This window comes from Sus scrofa, chromosome 2, assembly GCF_000003025.6.
Source record: "Sus scrofa isolate TJ Tabasco breed Duroc chromosome 2, Sscrofa11.1, whole genome shotgun sequence".
Lineage (NCBI taxonomy): Eukaryota > Metazoa > Chordata > Mammalia > Artiodactyla > Suidae > Sus > Sus scrofa.
In genome coordinates this window covers 150,473,158-150,488,520 of record NC_010444.4, presented here as the reverse complement: position 1 = coordinate 150,488,520, position 15,363 = coordinate 150,473,158, and the positions used below count along the sequence as shown (strand labels likewise).

General features: G+C 59.5%; 1 protein-coding gene and 1 long non-coding RNA gene across 3 annotated transcripts in view; one reads left to right on the top strand and one right to left on the bottom strand.

Moving 5' to 3' along the window:
• The window catches only part of LOC106509605, a 117,034-nt gene that overhangs the window by 21,484 nt on the left and 80,187 nt on the right, over positions 1–15,363 (top strand). The window lies entirely within an intron of this gene.
• The window catches only part of AFAP1L1 (actin filament associated protein 1 like 1), a 62,432-nt gene that overhangs the window by 19,057 nt on the left and 28,012 nt on the right, over positions 1–15,363 (bottom strand). The window contains 10 exon segments of the mRNA NM_001244817.1: positions 1,813–2,024; positions 3,252–3,404; positions 3,642–3,723; positions 6,973–7,065; positions 8,844–9,023; positions 10,730–10,941; positions 11,585–11,683; positions 14,365–14,473; positions 15,183–15,228; positions 15,231–15,279. Of these exon segments, the coding sequence (NP_001231746.1) occupies positions 1,813–2,024; positions 3,252–3,404; positions 3,642–3,723; positions 6,973–7,065; positions 8,844–9,023; positions 10,730–10,941; positions 11,585–11,683; positions 14,365–14,473; positions 15,183–15,228; positions 15,231–15,279 (1,235 nt within the window).

Below are 15,363 nucleotides of genomic sequence, written 5' to 3'. Positions count from 1 at the left end.
CCACGATGAGAACTCCTAGATGTTCTGAATTTTTAAAATACGTTTACTTTTTATTAAATGAGGAGGTTCCTTATCACAACCCATTCAAATTTTTTCTTGTGTTAAAATTGCCAATGATACGCAGAACTGTGTACAGTAGAATCTCCGGGAAGTTGCTGGTCAAGTAAATATGTACTTATGTTCTCATTTGAAGAGCATTGTTATAAAATCGTTAGCACACAGATACTAAACTTGAATTTAAAAAGCACACTTTTTTTGAGAGTTCCCATCATGGTGCAACGGAAACAAATCTCACTAGGAACCATGAGGTTGCGGGTTCGATCCCTGACCTCCCTCAGTGAGTTAAGAATCTGGTGGTGCCGTGAGCTGTGGTGTAGGCCGGCAGCTGCAGTTCAGATTTGACTCCTAGCCTGGGAACCTCCATATGCTGCAGGTGCGGCCCTAAAAAGACAAGAAAAAAAAGCTCACTTTTTGACAGAAAGCTCTGTGTATAACTGAAGAAACAGGAGACCCACCTCAAACTATTAAAGATACAAGGGACTTCGAGAGTCAATAGTTCCTGAAATTTAAGGATGGAGAGGGGCAGTGGGTACTGGACACAGAGAGCAGGACTGAGGAGCCTGGTTTAGTTCCAGGAAGAGACCAAGAGGCACCGCCCTCTGTGGAGCTTTGGATGGAGCCTGGGCTGCACTGGCCTCAGGTCCTCTCTGTAATGGGGGGACTAGTTGCTTAAAGTCTTCCTCCCGTGGAGTCCCCGTCGTGGCGCAGCGGAAACAAATCCGACGAGGAACCATGAGGTTGCGGGTTCGATCCTGGCCCTCCCTCAGTTAAGGATCTGGTGGTACCGTGAGCTGTGGTGTAGGTCGCAGATGCGGCTCAGATCCTGCGTTGTTGTGGCTGTGGTGTAGGCTGGCAGTTATAGCTCCAATTGGACCCCCAGCCTGCAAACCTCCATATGCCGCGGGTGTGGCCATAAAAAGCAAAAAAAAAAAAAAAAAAAAAAAAAAATTTACATTCTAAATAAGTGAAGGATTGGCGTGTGAAAAGAGTTTCTGTGTACTCCGCGTGACCCCAGGGAGGAGGGCTGGTGCCAGTGGGTAGATGTGACCAGGCGTGGGCGAAATGAAATCACATTTTCATTCAGCCATTTGTTCAGCAAATAGGACTGAGCCCCTGGTATGTGCTCGACATAAGGCTGGTTCCGGAAAAACAAAAATATGCAGATCCGGTGTGGTTGCTGCTTTGCTGGAGCTTGAGGATTTCAACTCCGTGTAGAGAAAATCTCTGTGAAAATGGAGTTGCTTGGTGGGAGGAGCAGCTACCTGGCAGGGCCGTGGGTCATCCGAGGTGGAGAGTTACTGGTGCAGAGTGTTGTAGAGAGGGTTCCAGAATCCGATCGGGGTTAGATCAGGCTAGATGCCTTTCCGGGGTGGGATTATATTTACAGGGGAGAAGGAGCCAAGCTTGGGCCTCGGGTTGCCAGATGTAGCAAATAAAAATGCCCAATTCCCTGTTAGATCTGCATTTCAGGTCAGCGACGCACGCGTGTGTTGGTAGAGGCAGGTCCCCAGTGTGGGATGTCCTTACTTACAGAAGAAGAATTACCTGCTGTCTGTCGGACATTCAGACTTGAGCAGGGGCTGCGTAGTTTAACGGGCGCCTCTGCTGATCACTTGGCAGCATCGGCTGACTTGCTTCCCCTCCGACCTTGGCCCCCACAGCCTCAGGAGCCAGGCCCCTGGACCAAAGCCCGAGCCCGGGCCCAAGCCCCCGTCCGCCTCTGCCACCAAGGCCCCGCCGTTGGCCTCTCACCTCCAGGATGGCGACCTCCTGCCGGTCGCGCAGGATCCTGAAGGCAAACGGGTGTCTGGGCCCGAAGCCCGGGGCCACCTCGCAGCCGCGCAGGGCAATGGCGTTCACGTGGGTCCGCAGGTCCGTCCGGTCCTTGTGGAAATACAGGGTGCTGCCCTTGAGGCGGCACCAGCGTTCCTTCCAGCCGTGGTTCACCAGCACGTTCAGGTGACCTGCGGGGGGCACCAGCAGGGTGACTCCCGGCGCTTGGGGTGCTCCCGGGCACCGAGGGCCCCCAGCTGCAAGGAAGGCCCGCTGGCCCGCGGCCTCAGGCACCTGTCCGCTGTCTGAGTTTCCGTTTCCTGCCTGTGCCGCGGGGGTTGAGCATCACCCCTGCACGGCCCTCAGGCAGCAGCGGGCGGGCCGAGGAGGGCGCAGCTACTGTATGGAAAGCTGAAACCACAGCTCTTGCTGCTGCCTTTGCTCCTGAGATGCCCCGCTATCCCTGAGGACACAAAGTAGTGGCTGATGCTGACCTCTGGTGGCAGCACGTGGGAACCAAAAGCCACGATAAATTATGCAAGCAGCCAGGGCGAGGCTGATGGCTGAGGAGTTAGAATCCCCCCTCGATGTTTTAGATGTTAGTTTCCTTGTCATCGTAACGTGTCCCGATCCACCTGAAAATGTTTCTTGATAGCCATATGCTTTTCTAATACTCCTTCTGGGTTATTAGACTAGTACTGCGTATCTAAAAAATAAAATTTCCTGTTGGATCCCAGTACCTGGAGCGCTACATTTATGTTTTTCTTTCCAAACCATTTTTAATTCATACTGAATGCATCTATTTGTTTATTTATTTATTTTGCTGTCTAGGGCCGTCCTGGCGGCACATGGAAGTTGCCAGGCTAGGGGTTCAGGTGGAGCTGCAGCTGCCGGCCTACACCACAGCCACAGCCGTGCATCTGCGATCTACACCGCAGCTCACAGCAGCATCAGATCCTTCACCCACTGAGCGAGGCCAGGGATTGAACCCACATCCCCGTGGTTCCTAGTCGGATTCGTTTCTGCTGCGCCCCCATGGGAACCACCCCACGCCCTTTTCTTTTGAGTGCATTTATAATAAAAGTGCTTACGTATTTTTACCCAAGAATTATCCGTATAAGACTGGGCCCGAACTGAAACACTTGGTGGATTATACATGCGAAGGTCAGAGCGTCTCCTTCTGTCCCCACAGAGGAAACCAAGGCCAGGGGCTTTTGGAGCTCAGCTCCCCGACTGCGTAGACAGAGGAGCTCAGCTGGCCTTTCCTTCTGTCAGGCGCCAGGGGCCCACGGAGAAGCGAGGGCGGGCCTGGCTCACTCAGGGTGGATGCCAGCCATCCGGGAGGAGGCGTCCGCGCTCTGCCCGGGGAGCCCTCAGCAGCAGGATCTGCGTTGCCTCCCCGCGTGCACGGTACCCACCACAGCACGGGACTTCCTCCTCGGCAGCGGACGCCTGCAGGGCTTCGGCCAGCGCCTTCTTCTTGGAAAAGCTGATGATGCGGGTGATCTTGCGGCCGGCAGCCTTGCTCACTGACCCCTTCAGCTCCGACAGGCTGTTCTTCTTCCCTTTGCCTGTGGCCATGGCAGCGGGTTAGGGGAGGCGGGGGAGCCCCACCAGCCCGCTAGCCTTCCCGGCAGCCCCTCAGCCTGCACACAGGGCCTGGCCCACAGCTCCAGGCGAGCACAGACCAGGTCCCATAGCCAGGTGTCCAGAGCGGTCAGGACCTGCTCTGCCCTGTGCGCTTGTGGCAGTGGCCCCCCCACCCCCAGCTCTGGCATTCTCCCGTCTGAGGCCCCAGAGGCTCCTACCATGTTCACGGCCAAGGGTGGAACAGCTGTCTCCCAGGCCCAGGCTGTCGGAGTCTGAGGTCTGCTTCTCTTGGGACGGCCTCTGGGGAGGGACACAGACAGCCGTCATCAGCGGGCGCGCTCAGATGGGCCCCTGTGCTGGCCCGTCTCCCCCGTCCCTGCCCACGAGGATTGGCCCCCAGGTGTGTTACAGACTCGCGTGCCCGATGCCAGGTGGCATGAGGAAGACGGCAGTGGCCTAAGGGGGTCGTGTCCTCCGGTCCCAGTGTATTCGGGGAGCAAGGCACTTGATTATAACGGACTGCGATGAACCTCCTCGGAGTTTGGACCCTATTTGGTGGCTGATGGGAGCTGGGAGGGATTGAAGTGCAGCTCACGCGCTGGTTTTGGAAGCTCCCCCCAGCAGCTCGGCGGGGATGGGCAGAGAAGATGGGAAGCGAAAGAGGCACTCGGAGTGTCCCCCAGTGCAAGAGAGACTGACAGGGGTGAACCGAGCACCCTGACCGTGGAGGCCAGCAGGTGCGTTGGCCTCTTCACCTTGGCGAAAATTGCAAGGATCACTTGGTGACCACTAAACACGAGTGGTGATGAGAGAGGCGTCCACGGCAGTCCTCGCCTGGATGGGGAGGGTGGTAACGACACACACACACACCGTGGCAGCAACTTCACTGTCAGCCAGGCTTATTTTCACTCGTTACGCCAGCTGTGGACGCACCATTCCTTTGCCCATCTATCCAGGCATTCATCCCACCAGGTACCATGGGAGTGGTGCAGTGTAGACAGATGCAGAGTAGACACACGCAGTGCAGACAAATGGACGGTGTAGAAAAATGGACAGAGGACAAATGCAGTGTAGACAAAAATGGACAGAGTAGACAAATGGACAGAGGACAAATGCAGTGTAGACAAAAATGGACAGAGTAGACAAATGGACAGAGTAGACAAACGCAGTGTAGACAGATGGACAGAGTAGACAAATGCAGTGTAGACAAATGGGCAGAGTAGACAAACGCAGTGTAGACAAATGGACAGAGTAGACAAACGCAGTGTAGACAAATGGGCAGAGTAGACAAACGCAGTGTAGACAAATGGGCAGAGTAGACAAACGCAGTGTAGACAAATGGGCAGAGTAGGCAAACGCAGCATAGACAAATGGACAGAGTAGGCAAACGCAGCATAGACAAAAATGGACTGAGTAGACAAATGCAGCATAGACAAAAATGGACCGAGTAGACAAATGCAGTGTAGACAAATGCAGAGTAGAGCAGTGCAGACAAATGGACCCTGGAGAAATGTGGCCTCTGCCACCAGCCATCCGCGATGGGAATGCGGGAAAACGCTCTAATCTCCCCACGGCTGCTCACTTGAATTCACACACCCCTGTTGGGGTGCTGCTGGGAGGCAGACAAGCCGGCCCAAGTGAGATCCTGTGGCCAAAGCCCGTCGCGTTTCTCTCCGCCGTGCGGTGCACAGCCGTCTCCCTTTAAGGAGCCAAGCGGTGCCGCGGACTCAGGACAAGGCCAGCATGACACCTGTCCTCTTAAAAGCTGTCCCTGCGGGGCTCTGCGGCCCCTAGAGCTTTCCGCCGGCGCGACCAGAGCAGGCCCGGGGGCGTCTGCCGTGAGCACAGTCCCGGGGCGGCGGGGGAGAAGGGGGCCGTGAGCCCCCCGGGTCCTGAGGCTGGCAGGGGCCGCGGGCGCCGACAGCGTCTCCTGTGAGCCGCGAACCAGAGGCTGCGGCGGTGCTGGCTGTGGGGCGGGAACGGCCCGGCCTGTGTCGGGCGGGGAGGCAAATGCCAAGAACGGCTGCGAGCACTGGGCGCCGGCTCAGTGCCCACGGCGCTCGGGTCCCAGGGGCCACGGTGGACGGGCACCACTGCTCATCCCCATGCGCCTCTGCTTCAAAAACGCCCCGAACGTTCTAGCCGCCCGCTCAGCCCAGGATGGCTCCTCGCTGGGGGCTTGCTCCTCTCCCTCCGGCGGCAACACGCTCTCAGCTGCCCCGCAGCAGGCGCCCGCACACGCACACCCGCATCCGCACACACCCACACCCCCCAACACACACCCGCACACGCACACCGTCCGCCTGGCTCTTCTTCAGGCCCCACCTCCAGCGAAGGCCGGTGAGCGCAGCTGAGAGCCTCGCCCTCCTGTCCTCGGGACCCCCTGGCCCCGTCCTGGCCTCTGCTGCTCCGGCCCTCACAGCCACCTCTGCCCAGTGCCGTCTTGCCCACTCTTTAGGCTCAGCCGAGTGCCCGGCCTCCCTGAGCCCCCGCCTGCGAGGCCCTGGCCTCTTCCCCGCCGCGCTCTCCGGCTCCAGAGCCTCGTCCCTCTGCTAGGAATGCGCTTCCTGCCCCTGCTCGCTGCTTTCTCGCCCTCACCTCGAGTGAAAGGCTTGGGCAGCCTTCCTCGGTCCTGGACAAGAGCAGCCCCTGGCATTTGCTCCCAGCGCGCCTGGCACCGGTCCCTCCCAGCACCTACACCGCCTGGCATTTCTACGTCTGCGTGATGATTGGGTTCATATCCGAACCTCTCCTTGTGACTGTCAGGACGGTGCCCAGTGGGGGGCGCTGTACACGTCACAGGGCAGATCAATGCCCACTAACTGCTGGTCCAGGGGCGCTCAGGAAGCTCCCCGTGAAGGCAGGGTGGCCAGGTCACCAGGAGTCAGGCTGAATGCGTGTAAACCAGCTAGCTCCGCTTCTCGGCAACGGGGCGACTTTGGGCAGACCTCTCTGTGCCCTGGTTTCCTCTCCTGAAAACACGGTTCATCAGAGCCACAGAAGTTACGTTAGGTTGAGCACGCGAAGCATTTAGAACAGTGCCGGCCACACTGTGTATCTTCTCTAAGGCCAGCCTTCCTGATGCCGCCCGAGACCGTGTATGCGGGCCTGGGCCCTCGCCTGGATTTGGGGCCGAGTCCCCGGCTCGGTCACAGCCCCTGACAAAGGACAGGCACCAGCAAGAACCTGCCAGTGGCCTGAGCGACTGCGAAATAGCACTTCGCTGGTGTCTCGTGGGGCCCTCTCCTTCTCTGCCGGACGCATTCCAGTCGAGCTGTCATGGCTCGGTTCGCATGTGGCCTCTTACTGTCCTGGCAGGTCGTCACTCCGCCTCTGGCTTGTACCGCGCCCTGGACGTGGGCATTCATTCATTCATGCGTTTATGAATTCAGTAGGCATTTACTGAGTGCCTACTGTTGGGCCAGTCTCATGGCTTCATGACATCATGGTCAGTGCCTGGCTTTACCACCAGCCTCAGAGTCCCCGGGGGCAGAGCCTGTGCTGAGCCCCTGCTGCCTGGCCAGGGGGACCTTGGGAAGACAGGGGTACCTTGTCCAGGTCCAGCTTGCACAGGAGGACAGGGGATCTCGGCACATCCGCCCCCTCAGCGCCCCCAGCAGGCTTGCTGACCTCTCGGATGACCTGTGGAAAGACACACATCTCTGAGCCGGTGGGCAGGGATGCTGCGGACGCCAAAGCAGGAGTGGGGTCTTTGTGGTCAGGGCCAGGGAGCCGAGCAGTTGGTATCACTGGATGGCAGAGGTGGGTTGATGCGCCCTGTGTTGCATGTGTGGGGCACACCAGGATCTGAACGGACTTCCCCTGGTCTGTCCCTTGAATTAAAAAGATGAGGGGCGGGGAGCCCAGAGGCTTGGCCTCTAGACTTGGCACCGTCCCTCCTGCTTGGGAAGCCGTTTCTCTGCCCTGGGGCCTCCGTCTCCCCGTCTGCAACGCCGGCTCCGCTGGTCCTCTGTGCACCTCCTTAGCGGTGTGATGCTTGTGAGGGGTCTGGCTGCTGTGCCGAGGCGTGTCAGCCCCTCCAGGGCAGCCAGGGTCATTCCCTCCATTTCACAGGGGTGGAGACTGAGCCCCAGGACACGCACCAAGGCCACTCGGCACAAGCATCCAGATCCCGAAATAAGGGCACACCACTTGCTGCTCACTGTTGGGTGGCTTTGCGTGGGTAATCCCGCGGTACCCCCCCAGCAGCCTGGTGGGGCAGGGATACTCCGGTGCCCAAGTTACATACGGATGAGGGTGGAGCTGGGGCTCTCTGCTCTGTCCTCGGGGCTCATGGCCCCCGGGACTGGGCTTTGAGGCAGGCCCCTTGGCTCCAGGGGTAGGATTTCTTCTTCTGACCCACCTAGGCCCCTGGGGACAGAGCCCCCCCTCGGTGCACCCCCGCCCCCAGCAGGCAGGTTTCCTTCCCTCCGAGACAAAGGCAGTAATGGAAACAGTAAACACGCAGGGCAGCCGGGTTATCACCGGCAGGAAGGGAGGATGGGAGGGAGAGAGGGGTTCTTTGTTCCAGAGGCACAGAGGGAGCTGCCCTGAGGGCCTGGGCCTGAGGGCTTCCCCGTTGCTGCTCACAGCCAGCGACTGCCTGACCAGCCCTCCGTCAGGGCCTCTCCTGAGGCCTCACGGAAGAAACTGCACAGGGAGGCGGGCTTGTTGGCGGAAGGTCACATGGTCAGTAAGGTCTGGGACCTGAACTCCGCTCTGCGGCTGCCCAGGTCTTCTCTCGTCTGCACCCTGCCACCCCGGCCGTGGCCCCTGCAGTAGGTTTCCTTGTTCGCTTCGAATTCTGACCCACCCGCTTGGCCGGTGACCTTGAGCGAGTCACAGGCCCTCTCTGCCTCGGTCTCCTCATCTGTAAAATGGGAACAGTGTTGATCCCACCGTGAGGAGCAAACGAGGCCATGTACTAAAGCTCTTAGCGCGACACATGTCGCAGGGTGCACACTCGGGGGCTCTGTTTTGTAGTGATGCAGAGGCGGGCTCATAGCCGGACATGGTAAGTATGCCTATTTCACCTACGACGAGAGAATTTCTCCTTTCTTGAAAGGAAAAAAAAAGGATTAGCTTGTCTGATGATAAAATCAGTTTCCTTCGAGGGTATTCAGCTCTCATGCCAGGAGATGTGTGTGCCGGCGAGTAAAACTGTAGCAGGCATGGCAGGGATTCAGATAACTCGGAGGAACCCAGGCCTCAAGCCTGAGGTCTGTCTCCTGGGGAGGTCCGAGGTCCATTTCCCCATAAAGCCCTAGCTGTGTGCAGGGCACTGACCCCCTCTCCCCCCCCGCCCCCCACCACCCCCCGAGCCAGGCCTGCTCTTCCAGGGACAGGAGCCCGCCCCTCTGAGGGCCGGGCCGGGGAAGAGAGGAAGGGAGAAGGCGGGGGAAGCATACAGCGCCCTGTACCTTCAGCCACTCCTCGGCCTGCTCCCGGCTCTGCAGTGCCAGCACCAGCACTTCGGTGGCCCCCTGGGAGAAGCGCAGCTCGTGCCTCTTGTGCCGGCCGTCCTTGGGCACGTAGACGACGGTGCAGCCGTCCAGCGCCAGCCTCAGATGCGGCTGCCGGTCCTTGGAGCTTTTGTAGCACTGCCCGGGAAGTGGGGGTTAGAGCCTCCCGCAGTGGGGGGCGGAGAGAGACGCGGGGAAGCTCTGCCTGCCCCACGGAGACCTCCACCACCCACCCCGACGGGGGGCTCTGCCCGCAGGCAGGGCTGTGGCTGCGGGCTGCAGAGAAGTCTAGGGGGGGCATCCGTGGGCTGGCATCCTCCGATCTCGAGGGTGACCACGGGGCCCCACGGGTCACAAGTACCTACTTAGGAAGAGGCAGCTTTTAGCACAATACTAGGAAGGCCACTCCAGTCTGAAGACTCCGGGAGAAACAGACTGTCTTGGGAGCAAGCCAGCCCATTGCTATTCACGGGCCACATGGCAGGAATGTGCGAGAGAGAAGTCTAGCAGAGAGGGCAGGTTGGGCTTGGGAAGTCGATAGTTTGTCAGTAATGATTCTTCCTTCCCAGTTCCTGGGATGAGGCTAGCATTCACTTGCTCCCGGAACCCGACAGTGACGTTACACAGAAGGAAAATGATGGCCTCGCGGTGAAAGCCCGGAGCCCAGCGTTAGCGGGGGGATCCAGACGCGGTGCAGCAAGCGTACTGCATCGAGAGCAAGTGGGGCTGTCTCAGGAGGGCGCGAGTGGGTTCTCATTCAGAAATTAGCCTTCGAATTACTTCATCATGTTCACAGACAAAGGGGAGAACCACATTCCTCAATAGAAGCAGGAAAAGTTTGCGGAACTTCTACACCCATTTGTAACATAAACTCTCAACAAACAAGGACCAGGTGGAACTTCCTTAAGGTGCTAGTAAGAGACCCCCGGCCAAGCCCACAGCCGACGTCAGCCTCGACGGGCAGTTACTGAACTTTGTGTTTGAGACCTGGACTGGCACAGGGACGCCCGCTGTCCGCCTTGTATTGACATGGTACTGCAGTCCTCGCCAGGGCAGTAAGTCCCGAAAAAAGCCAGAAGCGTAGGGTGTGGATGCACGTACGTCAGGGCTCCTGGCCTGGTTTTGGCCTGGGATGGGCTGGGGGCTTTTCACTGTCCAGGGAGGAAACGTGCTTCAGATGTTGGGTAAGACTCATCTAGGCAAAGAGCTAAGCTAGTTTTCCTGAAATTATATCCATCCTTCTACTCTGGAATTCAAGGTACATTTTCCTTTACAAAATGACTGTGATGAAAAATGGCAAATTTTAAAAAAAGTTTTACAAAAGCAAGTTACATGGTGGCGAGTAATGCATGGGCTCAGTTTTAGAAAAGCCAGAGAATCGAGGTTGTACATTAAAACCTATCAGTGGTTGGTTAGCTTTTGCTCAGTGGGTTTACAGGTGGGTTTTTTAAAAGTCATTTTTCATTTCGTTTTCTTGTAGTTTTATGAATAAATCCATTTACTTGCGTAATGAAAAAATGATAAAAAATGCTAAATGTTATTTTAAAGTGATAAAAAAATTCATCTCTGGCAAAACACAAGTTTTTACCAGGTCTTTAAGTTTTGCTTTGTTGCTGGATTCTGCTCGGGTCAGAAGAGCCCTGATCTCAGAAGCACTAGGCTTTCAGCCTCCGCACAAAGCAAGCCCAGAGGAGCCGAGGCAGGCGCGCCTGCACGCGCACAGATGCACGCGCCCACACGCGCACAGACACACACACGCCTGCACGGGCACAGACGCGCAGACGCCCGTGCCCACACGCGCCCGTCCGCGTGAGGCCGAGCGGCCCTCGTCTGCGGCCACTCACCAGAAGCTGGTCCTCCTTGAGGACGGTCAGCTGCTTGGCCCACTGCCCGAAGCGCTTTTTCCGCAGCAGGAAGGCACACATCCTGCAGTCCCTGACCAGGTGCATGGAGGCCTCCTCCGAGGGCCACTGGTGTGTGGGCCGCGGCCCTTTGCCCTCCTCCTCCTCCTCGTCGTAGGACTCGTAGGAGCTGCTCATGGCGTCAGAGTCATTGTCTGCAGGAAGCGGGGGAAAGGACCTGTCCCTGCGCCATCGCCTGGGGGCACCGTCTCCCCCCCTGGCAGGCGTCCCTGCTCCAGGGCCCTGGCGCTGGAGGGGCGGGTGTGGGGTGTGGCCTGGTAATGACTGCGCCCTCACGTGGGCCCCGTGACCTCTAGATGTGCCGCCTGCTTTCTGGTCTCAGTTGCTCCCGTTTCTGCATCAGTAAGGTGGTCCTGAGAAATCATGATGCCACCGCCCTGGGCGGGCATGAGGAGCGGTGATCGCAGTGTGTGCCTGAGTGTCTGGCCTCACCGAGGACTCAGTAAAATCAGCTGTTGTCACTACCCATCAGCGCTGCATCCCTTGTCCCAGGCCATTTCACCCAGCAAGCCCCCGTTTTATGCGGAGCATCTGGAAGCCCCGGGGGAATACATGGCTCGCTCAAGCTCGGTCACCACGCGGCAGGGCAAGGGCTCGGGCCTGGGGCTCCTGCCTCCATGCCAGCAGGCTGCCCGCTGACCCCCGGGATCACTGAGAGCAGGGCTGCCGGGCCTCCCGGTGACCCCAGGGGGGTGAGGCGCTGAGGCTCGCCGAAGCAGGTCGAGGCCTTTCTCTCTGCGCGGCCGGAACCCGCCCGCAGGCCCACCCGGCACTTACAAGAGTTCTTCAGCTCCCCGTTCACGCTGGTGGCCGGGTAGCTGCTGTCCGCGTCCTCGTAGTAGCCGTCCACGATCGACTGCGCCGGGCTGCAGCCGTCTGCGGGGTCGGCAGAAAGAGCAGCTCGTGGGTGGATGCGGGCCGCCTGCGGGGGCCAGGGTGGGGGAGGGAGGCCTCGGGCAGCGCGCCCTCCTCGGGACAGAGAGTGGCGCTCCGTGTCACGCCCTGGCCTCCTCTGCATCCCGTCTGCCCGGCTTCACACCCGCACCCGCCCGTGCTCCTGTCGCCAGGAGGCTGCCCTGCTGGGGCCTGACTCCCCTGCGTTCATGCTACGCCCCTGCCCTGTCAGCATCCGCTAGAGAACTCCTATGCCTCCTTCAAGGCCCGGCCCAAGGCTCTCTCCCCTGGCCTTCCTGGGCAGAGGCCCAGCCCTTCTCCGACCCCAGAGCACTGGTGAGCGGCCCTCTGTCTCGTCGGAGCTTCTGGTCCCCGCACTGCCTTTGCCGTGTCCCCGCAGGGGCTTGATTCATTGGCGTGGGCCAAGCTGAGGGACCTGTGCTCAGAAAAACAACTTCTTACCAGGCGACTTCTAAAACAGAAAACATACTGATCTCTAAGGACTCAGGTGTTGTTTTTAAAGAAGTTTTTTAACATTCTTTTTAAACAACACAAGGAAAGAGATTTTGGCGGAAGGTCTCGAGAGCAGCGCTGAAGTTCACTGGGTCAAGGGCACGTGCGCTGGGGTTGATCAGATTTGAGTTCAACTATGTCTCCATCATTTACTGAGGGACCTTGGGAGGAAAGCGTTTCTGTACATTGCAGATTCTTCACCTCTAAAGGGACATGAACGCTTCCCTCCTTGAAATGGTGATGGAACGCATAGGAGCTCTCAGTGCAGCGCCTGGCACACAGAGTGTACCAGGCAGTTACCAGTAGCTTCGTCAGTGGTACCTTCTGGATCCCCATGGTGCAGAGAGGAAGGTATCAGACCCTCTTGACAGACGAAGAGCCCAAGGCCGCCCTGTTGGCAGTGCTAGAGCCTGGTCACAGCTGAGGTGCCAGCTCAGGGGATAAGCACACTGCCTCCAGGAAGCCTTCCCCACCCAGTCCAGCCCGCTCTCCCTCCGCTCTGCTCCTCAGAGCTGCCGCGGGCTCCCTGGGTCCTGAGGACAGCAGCGCTCAGACCGTCAGTGCCTGGGACACCCGGTGCTGCCTGCCCTTCCCAGCAGGCCCTCCCCCGAGGCCTCAGAGGTGGCGGTGTCCCTGGGAGGCAGACCGGGGGCCTCAAGGCCAGCGTGGGGGGGAGCAAAGACCTCGGACCCTGGCAGGCGGACCCCGTGTACAGGAGGCAGGATGCTTCCTGCCGGGCTTGGCGCCCTCTCCTGCCCAAGGTTCCGGGCCTTTCCTGAGGCTCTCCCTTCACTCTGGCCCCAGGACCCCGGCTCCTCAGGGGGCGGGGGGGCAGCTTCTCTGTCCTGAGTTCTCCGGGGAGTGGAGGGGAGCCTCACCCAGCTGAGGGGCCCAGCAGTATTTCCGTCCCCTTCTTTTTCCTCGTCCTCCAGTGGATAAAATAAATTCACCTGCTTCAAATGAACGGCTGCTGGCAGCGACGCAGACCCCAAGACTCTCAAGGCAGAAGGGGGTTCCGCCCCTCCATTTCACCACTGAAATAATATCCCATCGTATCCCAAAGGTGGACACAACCTGACAGATGACAAGCCATTTGTGGGGTGTCCACACTATGGAATATTGTTTATCCACAGCCAGGAAAGCGGTCCCGTGACACCTGCAGCAGCAGAGACGGGCCTCGGAAACTCACGCGGAGTGAATAACGCAGACGTAGAGCCTGCGTACCGTGGGTTCTGTTTATAGGAAATACCTAGATGAGGCCGATGCAGAGCGGCAGAAAGATGGGTGAGAGGAGAGGGGGAGTGGCGCCTGACGGGACGGGGGCCTCTTCCGGAATGGTGAGCACGTGAGAACTGGCGGGGTGACGGCCGCACAGCTCTGGATGCGCCGATGGCTGGACATTTTAAGTGGCCAGAGCGGTCTGCTGTATGTTGTGCGTATCTCATGACCACTTGCTGAAAAGCAGTCAGTGCCAGAGGCTGGACGGGAAGTCTGCTCCCTTCCGCCTCGACTTCTGTCCATTTCCTGTAGGAAATACTGCCAAGTGTGTCTTGTCTACCTAGAAAAACCCTTAAAATGCATGTGTGTGTGGGCACCGCATTGAAAACAAATGGAATCGTGCTGTGTGCGTGTTCTGTTTGATGTTGTCCCAGCATCTATCTCGGGGTCATTTCTGATGGGCACAGACAGACTATCTTGCGTCTTTTTGGTGGTGGGAGAGTGCAGGGTGACAGCATGGCAGCCACACACATCCTCTGCAGCCTCCGCTGCACCTGCTGCCCACCCAACCCGTGGTACAGCTTCCTGTATGAAAGGCTAAGATCCTGCGCCCCAGCCCGGGCGCGCCTCCGTGACCCTCCCTCCTCGCGCACTGGCGTGTGCGTATCGAGCCCTCGTCTTACTCGAAGGCAGGGGACTAGAAGCCCAGAGAGGGGAGGAGGGCGGTCCAAGGCCGCCCAGAACCGGGAGCAGAACCCAAGCCCCGACCCCTGGGCCATGCCCGCGGGCCGCCCCGGCTGCCGCCGGCGAGGCCGGGAGCTCCCGCAGCTCCTCAGGAGGTGGATGTGGCTGGTTGGCGCCAGCCCGGGCGCCCCAGGCCCCGCGCACGCGGGAGCTTCCCCACCGCGCCGGCCCCGGAGACGAGAACGTACCGTGGGAGCTGACGTACTCAGGGGCCTTGCCGGGGCCCAGGGGAAGGGCCTCCTCGTAGAACTCCTCAGGCGGAGGCCTGCTGGGCAGCGGTGGAGGCGGGTCGGCGGCCTGAAGGGGACAGAGGCGGCGCGTGAGACCCAGCTGGCCAGGAGGGCAGAGCCGAGCAGGCAGAGAGACAGGGAGCGGGCTGGGGAGAGGGAGGTAGGCGCTCCTGGAGCGCAGGGTGCCGTCTCGGAATGGGCAAGGACCTGAGAGGGCTCAGCGGTGTGGGTGATGATGGCAGTGAATTCTACAGTCGCCAGACCATGTCAGATGTCACGGGAGCCCCCGTCCCAATTCCCCGGCCCCAGAGGCCGGGAGATCTCTAGGTGAGCAGCTCCGGCTCGGAGGTGTGAGGTGGCCTCTGTGCCACAGCAGCGAGGTCACCGCCTTGTAAGGGAGCTGCACTCGAGCCAAACTTCAGAGAGAGGTGTCGGGTGGTCTGGCTCAGGCCCCGCAGCGGACGGGGAGGGCGGAGGCCCCCAGCTTGTGATCCCAGCTCTCCCTGTCACTCCACCTGGGTCCCTGTGACCTGAGGTCGGGGTAGGGACGTCCTTTGGGCCTGAAGAGACACGTCGGTCCACCCTGGCGCCCCTGCTTGGCAGGGACGGTGCGCGCCCCCTGAGCCACTGAAATGCTCCCATCCCGCTGTTTCTGCCTTTAATCACCTCACTGTGGGGACAGCAGGTCCCGTACGGCCAGGAGGGCCCCCGTGTTGCGGGGAGAGCTAAGCTCAGCCCGACCAGAGCAGCAGAGGGCCTGAGAGATGGGAACTCACATGTCTCAGAGATGGGCTTCTGGCCGGCTGGGGGCTGGCGCCTTTGCGGGCTGCCCGTCGTCGTCCGGCGCGTCTCGAAGGTCACCCAGGTCACAGTCTGTGGACAGTCAGGCCATTGGGGCCGGGAAAGTGGAGGTGGACACGGCAGGGCGGAGAAGGGCTCAGCAGGCTCCGCCTCCGC